The 11,458-nt window shown below is 38.8% G+C and overlaps 2 protein-coding genes across 2 annotated transcripts; one reads left to right on the top strand and one right to left on the bottom strand.

Moving 5' to 3' along the window:
• Nucleotides 1-240: 240 nt before the first annotated feature.
• LOC125070568 (general transcription factor IIH subunit 4) lies at nt 241-7,253 on the bottom strand. Its single transcript, XM_047680485.1, is given in 13 exon segments — nt 241-534; nt 866-1,006; nt 1,314-1,428; nt 1,509-1,699; nt 1,931-2,014; nt 2,863-2,970; nt 3,281-3,353; nt 3,432-3,617; nt 3,795-3,926; nt 4,903-5,007; nt 5,275-5,482; nt 6,933-7,068; nt 7,071-7,253. Coding segments are annotated over 13 exon segments (1,806 nt in total). The 3' UTR covers nt 241-390.
• LOC125070565 (pro-epidermal growth factor-like) lies at nt 6,986-9,794 on the top strand. Its single transcript, XM_047680479.1, has one exon. The coding sequence runs from the start codon at nt 7,321-7,323 to the stop codon at nt 8,002-8,004; it is 684 nt and encodes a 227-aa protein (XP_047536435.1). The 5' UTR covers nt 6,986-7,320; the 3' UTR covers nt 8,005-9,794.
• Nucleotides 9,795-11,458: the final 1,664 nt, after the last annotated feature.

Below are 11,458 nucleotides of genomic sequence, written 5' to 3'. Positions count from 1 at the left end.
CAACACCAGGTGAAGCAGTATACCTGGCAGTAATATGGAGCTTGCTACTATACCATAAGTCTGTCGATCACTGGCTCTCAGTCTATTAGTACCTACATTATCTTTCTCCTTCGATTCGATTTAAAAGTAAAATTTCCAAAAATCATAAGTGGAATATAAAAATTACGTTTCAAATTTTAACTTTCGAAACTCCGTAGTCTTGCCTGCGACTCGACAGTCGCATAGAAAGAAAATACCGGATATTGCAAAAACACAATTTATTTACAGGTATGTATAATTAACAGTCTCAATTACTCCTAAAATACAGTCGCTTCGGAGGAAATTAACTTCGAAGTGAATAATTGGCACCGATCGATTCCATTTCGATTGAATCGCGGGAGGGCGCGGGGCTCAGGACGACTTGGAGTAGCGCTTCCAGAAGCGCTTGACGTCGTCGTGCGCGGCGCGCGTGAGCACGAGCGTGCGCGCGCGCTCGCTGTGCCACGTCAGGAACCCGCAGCGCGACGCGTACTCGCGCAGCACGCCGAACTCCGCCTGCGCACGTCTTACATTTCTTATAAGGAACTATTTCATTTTCCTCATTTCTTCAAACGGTCGAAAACCCCGCCGTTTTAAAAGGTAATCTTAATATTTACCACCCCCCCCCCCCCGACTCATCGCCCGGAGACGTGTGAAATATAACAATTGCAAATTATTATTAGTTTGTAAAAAAATGTCAGTCTATCGTGGCGTCTTGTACGAGTAGACAAAGGTATTAAAAAAAATCTACCCAATCGTTCATGTAACACATGTATTAAATATATATCCAAAACTATGATAATATATTTTAAGAATATGTAAAATTAGTCGCTTTAACACGGCATACCTGAGACAGGAACTGGTTGTAGACGATACCCTCGGTATAGGTGAACCTGTTCCGTTCGCTCTCCCACAGCTGGATCTGATCCACGACGGTGGGCGGCAACACCGACGACGTTCTGATCCCGGCCGTCTCGGACTTTAACATCTGCAATCACGTGCAAATTATTTAACTGCAAAGTTTGTTAGCAAAGTTTAGTATACAACGCGTTACATTCCATGACTGGGTGGCGATTGTTGGCCCACTTTAGCAGACGTATGCTTAGCTAGAGATTTGATAGAATTTAGACATAGGCAGCCAGCTACTACTCATTCTACCGCTATAAATTTATTATGAATATTGTTTAAAGAATTAAAGAAAACAGTCAATTCAGCTCTTCTTGGGCAAGTTCTATAATAAAATTTCTCAAATACTTTGCCATTAATACATTTTAATCAGATGTTAAAAAAAACACCTGCGGGTGCGAGTGCTGCTCGAGGTAGCGGATGATCTGCTGCGCCGAGATGCCGCCGCGCAGCGCCGCGCGCACCGACTCGCGCGTCAGCACGCCCACCACCACGTCCGGGAACCTGCCGGCGGGAGACAGCTACAGATTAATCTCTCGTCAGAGTGCCCACACGCTCCGCGGGCACTCGCGCGGGCGCCGCACCTGTAGATGAGCTCCGTGAACAGCCCCAGCAGGGCGACCTGCAGCGTGGTCTGCGTGTAGGCGTACACGCGGTAGTTGGTCTCCACGAGGATGTACCCGGTGCTGGCGGCGGCCTCCAGCGGCGCGATGCCGTCCTTCACGCACGTGATGTTCAGGGCGAGCCGCGTGGGGTAGAAGCGGCCCGCCTTGCGCTGGAATGGTAACCGGCTTAGTATGTACGCGTACCCCTCTGTGTGCTGTCTACTGCAGCGTTATAATGAAATGAAATATGTATTACAATGTACTTCTGGCAACTCAAATGACATTCATAACGACACTCACCAGAGTGTCGTTATGAATGTAATTTAATCAAACTACTCTAATTTGGATTGATACACAATTTTATCCGATTTAAACTATTTAAATAACTAAATGGTTCTCACCTTTCTCTGATAGACGAGTCCGAATTCCCTGAGATGCTGCAGGAACACCAACATGTTGTTACTCATTCCTTCTGTGCTGTAATCCTGACGAAACATTTTCAAATTAAAATCTTTTATAAAATATAGAAGCTTTACACTTGCTTATTGATAGTGAAATAAAACACTACCACCAGTTCGGAAAATAATATTCTGACTTAAGAACCGGTGGAAGTAATTCAAGGGGTTTTTAAAGATGTATTATTTATCATCAAACACCTTAAATAGTTTAATTTGGAACATAATATGTTATATCAGTAAACTAGCGACCAATTTTTAAAATAATAAATATTGGACAACATCACATACATTCCTCTGATCCCAGTGTAAGTAGCTAAAGCACTTGTGTTAGTAGTGTAGTGTAGTGTGGTGTACACAATACTCGACTACGGAAGTCGTCATGATGACCAAAAAACGATGAACAGTCCGTTTAACTAATCAGATAAATACTGAACGCTCATTGGCCGCCTAATACGTCATCGACTGCCTTTGACCAATGACCATTCAATAATCTGAATGATCATTGGTCAATTAATTTATCTGCTTTTGCTCAGTTGCCAACACTGAAGAGTTGAAGACATTTACTTAAGTCAAGATTATTGACAAATTAATAATTATTTACAACAAAATATTTACACATAAAATTAATTAAGACAGTTGAATTTTCCAGCCATTAATATTATTAACGTTAATAATTTGTGTATATCATTACTAAAGCAAACTATAGTATAGTTAGTAGTCTTTGTCAAAGATATTTTTTTTTTTTATTCAAGTTTTGGATTCAATAGAATTCGAATGATTATTTTTATGCACCTTTCAAAGACTCAAAACAAATATGCAACAATGTTGTGTTTCATAGTAGTATTTGTTTGAGTGACGTAGGCATTGTATAGTACCTTTCCGAGCGTGCTGAAGCTGAGCTGGTAGAGGAAGGCGAGGCACTCGGCCGCGCTCAGGCTGCGCTTCTCCGCAGTGTGCAGGTAGTGCTGCAGGAACAGCCACACCTGCGAACAATTCACTCATTTATTTCAATGATGGATTAAAATAATGTTATCGTTTCGGTCAAATGGAATATATATATAATCATTAAGTATCTCTCTTAGTCTAGGAATTTAAGATACCTATAATTTACGAGCCGGTCCTTGCCTTCAAGTAGTTAGTTTTAAGCTGCGGTTGCAGTACATGCGATAGTATATACAGAATTTCACCTTACACATGCGCTTTTTGGTTAAAATCTACGCATTTGAATCGCCCAAGCCATTTAAGACCTTAGAGTGGTATTAAGAATATTGAATTACAAAAAAAAATCTATACCTGTTTAGCTGTGCTCAGCAGTAGAAATTGGAACCCTGCCCTTGTTATCACAGCCGTGCCATCTTCTGCATCTCTGTAAATCAAAATTTTAATCATAATTTTCAATGATTTGTTGAAGGTTACATGTTTCATCAGCTGTTAGCTCAGCGACCTGGTCATGAGGCCGGCGTGCAGCAGGATGCGCACGGCGTCGGCGCTGATGCCCTCGGTCTGCGCCGACCCCACCATGTAGTGCAGCACGCACTCCCAGCGCTCCAGCGCGTACGCGTCCAGGAACGCCACGTCGCGCGCCTTGCCGTCCGGCTCCAGCGACGACGACATGCTCCATGGCCGCCCGCTGCAATAACGATAATAAAAAATTTTATTCATTTTTTATACAAAATAAACTCGCATATATGAGATAACTTTATATAATACATTTATTTAAAAACAGAGCAAAAGCAATCAACATATTAATAGTTGACAATTAAAAATGTAAACATCACTTATATACATTATTTAAAGCTGAACCTACCCTCCAAGTAGAGCAACTTTAAGGTTTTTCTTGAATGATTGAGCGAGCATCCATCCAGGGAGCCCACCAGGTATCGGTGCTTCCTGCCATACTGACAGCTCTGACAGAGCCTCACATGCTTTACTTTGTTCTCTGGAAATATTGAATGCAAGCATTTAGCAGCACTATTTCCATAGCACACCAACTAAACATTAAACCGTTCCAATATCTATTTACAGCTTAATTTCTTAAGACTGCAGTTGTTTTGTTCTAGTTATTTGTCAAAGTAGTTGAAAAATTTGTCATTTACAAAATACTAAAGTAGACACTAAGTTTAAACAGTTATGAGCTAATATTTAAAGTATTCTCATCTCTTAAGGATTAAGGATTTTTTGCAAGGTTTTCATTTGTCAATTTGATTACAGCAGCTATTATGATGGAATTTAGATAACTGCTAAGAGCCGAGATGGCCCAGTGGTTAGAACTCTTGCATCTTAACAGATGATTTTGGGTTCAAACCCAGGCAGGCACCACTGAATTTTCATGTGCTTAATGTTTATAACTCATCTCGTGCTCGGTGGTGAAGGAAAACATCGGGAGGAAACCTGCATGTGTCTAATTTCAACGAAATTCTGCCAAATGTGTATTCCGCCAACCCGCATTGGAGCAGCGTGGTGGAATATGCTCCAAACCTTTTCTTCAAAGGGTGCGGAGGCCTTTATCCCAGCAGTGGGAAAATTTACAGGCTGGTAATAATAATAAAAAAAATAAAATTATTGTGCAAAAGAGTTTAAGCACAATGATGACATAATCCATTGGACTGTTTCTGTATATCATGTTTTTGTATTAGGAAATCTGATAACTTTTTATAAACCACATCATCTGAGGTTTAAACTCTGAAAATTTAAAGCCTGAAAAACTAAATAATAGACTAATAAGGCAGTTCAAATATTAAAAAGTTATAAATGTTGGTTTAATTTTTTATTTTTGTTACCAAACTCTAAAAAGCCTTATGTTTGTGTGCGATTAAGGGAAATTTCATGGTTGATTTTTGGAGCAACATTTATTTTTATGTTATTCTATTTATTGTTTGGCTTGCAATCTTTTTTATATTGTAAAAAATACATACTTAGCATGTGTTTGTGTAACCCATGATGCTACCACAGCCTGTGGGACAGGCTGCTCCACAAACAGCAGTCGGATCACGAAGTGCCTTGCTAACTCCGGCAACTCACTAAAAGACATGATTTAATGTAGAGAAACCTACTGAAAATATGGGTTAAAAATAAAGATATTATAATTGAAATAATAAAGATTTTATAAGAACCAACTTTAAGAGAAAATGTATTAACATTAACAAATATTTATGAGATATTTAAAAGTTATGCCTGATACTGTACAAGAGTTATGTCGTAAGAATTTATATAAAAAAATAAATAAATTAGTACATAACCTTTATGTTTAACTATATATATTTAAATTAATGTTTTGTTAAGCTTACCGGTAAACAGCTAAACATATAGTCGGATAGTTGTATAATGTCTCCAAAAACTGTGGTGACCGACTTTTTAAATACTCATGAAGATCCTTGCACTGTAATGTAGGTGATGGGTTGATATTTGATGCAGACTTTGATTTAGATGACTCTGACATAGTTAACAGACACTACGAATTGAAAGCGAGAAAGATTACATTTATTTTTACAGTTTCTTTTTTTAATAGAAATTAAAAATATAAATTATAAATCTAATTCTGTTGGCAAAACAATTTCTCAAAGCTTGAGTATTGACAACAAATTGGTTGACAGAACTAAATTTCTAAATTGAAAAAATATGACAGTGACATTTGACAACTGACACTTCATCGCTTTTTTCACTATTTATTATTTTAAAGCAAAGGTGAGAGAAAATTAAGCTTCATTTTAAAGTTTTTGAAGCGAGTTGTATCGATTTGTAAATTTAATTAATACAAATTAAATAAAGTATGATTTTTGATCCATGAAATCTTTCCATAATACCAGAACTCTTAAAAGAAGATAGTAGTGATTGCACTAAAATAATCGTGTTTTACGTCTTCTCGCATGCATGCCTTTATTATTTTAACTTAAGAAATCAATTCATGAAATTAATATATTTTATAATTTATATATTTTCTTATTTGGCATTATGAAAATTGTTGATTGTTTCACTGAATCATCATATAGTTAACATAAAACATAAAAAACATGTTTAAAAAAATTAACTCAACTAATCCGAAAAAAGGAATAAGTATAACGTTTTATTCAACTACAAAAATTTACAATTTTTTTTAATTATTCAATTTAAATCCTACCATATCATATACCTTGACAATTTAATCAACAAACCTTTCGTACTGTTTTGTTTCATACAGTCGATTGGTTCGTAGAATTCATATAAAAAATAGCGATGATCATAAATCATAATCGTATTTTTATCTTTCATGAGATAGTTTCTGTAAAAAGGCTATCAATAAATTAGCTGTTTTGTTTAAATGGGACTGTACCGAACTTATTTATGTAACTAAACTCAGTTTTTTATTTATAATTTTGTCAATTGAACTTGAATGTCAAGGGACCATAAATTTAATTTTATTCATCTAACAATATGTAATTGAATATAAAATTTTGCTACTAATACATAAGATTAATTATAAAAAATATTGTCATGTAAAAACATTAAGCTCCATTTTTTTAAATATATTTTAATGTTTATTATTAAAAAAATTATTATGTTTTCTACCATGTAAGAAATTAATCCTTTGATGGCCGGTTTATAATATTAACATTAACATAGCTACGTGATATAACAAAGCATTTTTATATATAAGAATATTGCTGTATATGCGATAGGTATCATTATTATATATTTAAACTAAGTAGATAATTTCGGTAAACTCTCTAGTAAGGCTAAATATAAAACAATCATACTAAAAACTCACTTTAAATAAGGTTTTGAAAAAAAAATGAAACTTAAAATTGAAGTTTTGATCTTCAAAGCAGTAAGGTTCAAGTTCGTAGGAACAAGAAATTAACTAACATATTGCCTGTATAAGCCTACACCAATGGGATTTTATAATCTCTTTTGTCCCATACAAAAGAAAAAAGTGTACTCACACATGTTTGCTTTTATCGCACACAACTATACTTCTCTATACAGACAGGCACACACTAGCGCCCGGCGGCGAGTTCACCGCATTCATTCTCGTCGGCAGATGGCGGATGCAGTAGACGCCTTCCGTCAGTCGCGCATAGACAACTCGTCGAGTACAGTGCTATATTCCGTTTCGCTCAGCACCATTTTGTGTATAACATTTCGAACGGGACATTGTGTGTATGTGCTCCGTGAATAATTGTAAACCACGAACAAAGTGTACAACGTAGTTTAGTGTTTCACTTTCGACATGCCCGCGGAGGGATCGATGCGATATCTCGGGCGCTCGTAGAAACCGCGCCTCCGTCATGAGCGAGTGATCGTCGACGTAAAAAAAGTTGACACAGGAAACATGTCTGGGCGGACCGCCGACGCGGATGCGAGCGAAGGGTTCGAGTTCGAAATTCGAAAGCGGTCATGTCATCGCCTCTCGGATTTCGTATAAGTCACCGTCCAATGTCAAAATCGTGCACTCACCGCGAGCGGCGAGCGTCCGGAGCCAGCGGACAATGCAGTCGTTGGTAGTGTGGTGGGCGGTGGTATCGGCGGCCTGGGCGCTGGCGGGCGCCTGCTCCAGCTCCATCTCCAAGCGGCCGGCGAGGCCGGCGCGCCCGCAGCGCCCGCCGCCGCAGCCGCAGCCGCAGCCGCGCCTGAATGTCACCTTCCCCATCTTTAAGTGCGAGCCTGATTACTCGGAATACTACTGTCTCAACGGCGGAAAGTGCTTCACCGTCGTCATCTCGGACAGCCCCATCTACAACTGTGAGTGTCAGAGTGGATACGTGGGCCCGCGGTGCGAGTTCAAGGACCTGGACGACTCGTACATGCTGACGAGCCGGCAGCTCATGATGGAGACGGCGTCGATAGCGGGCGGCGCGACGGTGGCGGTGTTCCTCGCTATTCTAGTCTGCTTCGGCGCGTGGGTGCGCCTGCACCGGCGAGGCAAGGCGCCGCTGTCGCCGGAGCGCGGGCTGGTGCAGCTGGTGGCGGTGGCGGCGCCGCGGGGCCGCGTGCAGCTGTGTGCGGCGCCCGCGCCCGCGCCCGCGCCTCCTCCGCGCTAGTGCCGTGCTTGTTCCTCGGACTCTGCCAGAGCGACCTGTTCATACTGTATCTTGTGTACATATAGTTAGATTATGTGTTAAGTTATGTGGAGAGACCGGGAGATATAAAATTTATGTGATAATTATTTTACGAAGCTCATAATTTATTTTGAAGTAATTTCTTTTGTATATACCGGATCCGAGCCATTCTGAAGTGTTGCGTTTGTCAAATTTCAGTCCTTCCCTCGGTGTTTGTGAAATGTAATCTGTATTATTTTGTTCATATTCAGTGTATTGGACTTGTGAGATCAGTGACGACCATGTACCTAAGGCTACTCGCTTCAAGTAGAGCTGTTATGTTGTGTATTGTTGGCACTATATCGCAGGAGGCAGGAGACTTGTCTCTCTGATGTAAATAACTTATCTCATTTTCTGTTTGTTGTATTTAAAATTCTTATTGGATTTGTAATTGAAAAACTGATAAATGTAGTTTGGCATATTTGCATCATACGGACAAGTGTTTCCTGCGGGTGGGTGGGTGCCTCTGGTTCCACTGCATGTTATTGTTTTGTAATGTAGCAAATGTTTAGTAAGTGGGCTCACTGTATGCCCCTGGTTATCGTGCCTTGCATTGCAATCGGTCGGCCCATTGCAATGCAAACATTGTAATAAGAGGACTATGTGTATATTGAGGGTCGGGAGCATGTGCAGGCCTCATGGCTCGGCCCAGCCGCAGGGCGTACTGTCTAGATAGTTGTGAATCAATGTTAATTGTATTTATAGTTCTATAAAGATAGAATGTGATGAATTTGGATGCTTTTGAGGCAGTAGCGAGTAGTGCAGTTCCTATCACCGTAGCCCCGGGCGCGCAGCCCGCACATTCCATCGCGCGGATAGAGTATTTTACTGGTGTCAGTATTATTTTGTAATACGAGTGTTAAGCCGGCAGCTTTACTTTATTTTTTAATTTATACCTGATATCCCACTGGGATAGCGCTGTATTATATTCGTTTAAAGGCTGAGATGTGCCCTTAATGAGAAGGCTTCTTGTAAATATAGCCCGTGTAGGTATTTATTAGATATTTATGAACATTTATTTATTGACTGCTTTATTTAGTTAAAACTCGATGATTGGCCGCATCCATTTCGCCTAATAATAATTATTAACGGCTGCAATTAAACCTTGCTAAGCACGGCCTCGCCTATCGTATTCCCTATTGTAATCTCACTGTGAATCTCGTTTATTGTAAAAATCGTAAAACATTGGATGGTGTATAAAATCACTCTTGCAGTGTCGGCTGCCGCTCCTTTCCTAGTTCTTACACGAAGTTCATCGTTAACCTCTCACTATCTAATAAAGCAATGTTTTACGGTCTTTCTCTCTATCGTCATGTATTCTTAAAGCTGTGTTAATATTGTTAATCGCTCCAGGCGGCTCACACTGTAGGGTGACACAAAAAAATAGCAAATTGTTTATGGACTGCGTCCTCTCATGTGCGTTTGGGGACTGATAACTTGGATTTGTTTTACTTTAGACCATTCTCTACCATTCCTATGGCTATTTCATGTGTTTGACGTATAATGTGATGTCGCCAGCTTCTCAGTTCCCAAAGCGAGAAACTTCATCGAATGAGTGTTGTGAGAGTCCTGTTGTATCGATTCATATGAGATCGTTTATATGAACATTCCAAAGTATATGTAAAATATTACCTACATCGCTAATAATTTTGAAATATCTGTTAAGATGCTACATTGTTAATTATACAGTTTTCTATTGATCATTTGTTAAAAGAAAATTATACGAAACTAAATCCTTAAAAATGTTTTTCATTCGTCTCGCCCGCCTTAAATTCACCACCTACACTATTGCCATGTATTCCTCCATGAATGGACAAAGATGCATTGAATTCTACAATTTATCGAATCTTCTCGGACGGAATGTTCGGTTATTGTCAGGTGAAACTGCTTACGCTCTTAAAGAACGGATCACTTGTGTTCGTTAGAACGTACACAGTATTCGATAATTATTTTAATCTTGACCTGCTTTTGTATAAACACCGAAAGATTCCTAACTTTTTGTTAATTGAACTACATCGACTAAACAAGTTTCTATCGATAAAGTAAGTTGTGCAAATATTTTAATGAGAGATTGGGCAAACCGAATACGTCAGCCGCATACGTAAAGGCAGTGGCCACCCACACGACAATACATATCGCTTTTCGTAAACTTGTGCAATAGAGCATACACCTGATACATATGTATATTGGATTAAGGTGACGTTGTTTTCGCCTATAATTTATCAACAGATCTACGTCGATAAGCTAGCATACTTGTTAATACAATTTTAAATTTTACTTTTTATAAAAGTACAAGCATATCATGGAAAATAAATTAAGTGATATTTATATTAAATATTGTAAGGTTAAATATTTATTGAAATATTTTGAAATTGCAAATAACTGTCACGCAAATAGAATATACAAATTAATGAATGAAATTGAAGGAAGGTATAATAGTTTTTACTACGAATTAAACAATTGGGATTAAAATTTTACGGAGCGTTAGTTCGTCGCTGTATAAAGGACCTAGAAAAAAGGCACACGGACAGCCCATTGAGGCTCTGGGAGCATATTTTTATGAATAGATAGCCGAGAGCGTGAGGCAGACCGGTCCGCCACCGGCGTCGCATGCATAGAGTTCATTGAATGAGTGGCCGTTCGTTTGTTGACATTCCCCGAAAACCTGCCCCGCCCGGAATAGCTGCGTATCACAAGTTCCCGATGGATGGACAACGACCGAAATAGACGCCGCTCCGAAGTAGATTAAAGCCGTTTTCGGAGTTCAATACTTACGGAGGAACTTACCCATTTTGTCGGAATTAGGCAGGATGTCGACGCGTCATGAATAGGGATTAAAGAAATATGTTTACGGCTTCGTCGGGCCATTTAAAAAATAGCTGTTATTTCAAAAATCCGTTTTATTGGTTTAACCAATTTCGATGTTCGTAAGATCTGTTAGCGAGCGGTTCTGCTTGGTTTGTCAGCGGTTATGCGGAATATTTGTCGGCTGCATGTTGTTACACAATATGCAGTAATTTAACTACATTCCTGTTATCTTTGCCACGATCAACGTAATCACGTAGCGAATAAAAAACAATAGTAATATATTATTTATTAGATCATTATTTGTAAGATAAAGGTATTGTCAGTATAACGGTATAAAGAGCTATGTGTTATAAAACGCTTAATTCTTTATCTTTATTCAGTGTAATAATTTCCTACACATTATCAGGTACATAATGTTTAGTTGTCTTACATCAAAACTCGGATGTGTTAAAAAGTTTTTTTTTTTTTTAAATACCAACGATGAGAGGCACGAAAGTTAAAATTGATTAGTAGAATATATTTTATAGTTTAATATGTAGATGCGTCGTGTTGCATCGACGATACACAACATTGAAGATCTAAAATAACA

Source organism: Vanessa atalanta, chromosome 17, assembly GCF_905147765.1.
Source record: "Vanessa atalanta chromosome 17, ilVanAtal1.2, whole genome shotgun sequence".
Lineage (NCBI taxonomy): Eukaryota > Metazoa > Arthropoda > Insecta > Lepidoptera > Nymphalidae > Vanessa > Vanessa atalanta.
The sequence above is the reverse complement of the archived record's forward strand: the minus strand, read 5'-3'. Positions and strand labels throughout refer to the sequence as shown.

What these genes read in the sequence shown, in the direction of transcription:
- LOC125070565 (XM_047680479.1), top strand. Translation starts at nt 7,321, where the DNA reads ATGCGAGCGAAGGGTTCGAGTTCGAAATTCGAAAGCGGTCATGTCATC.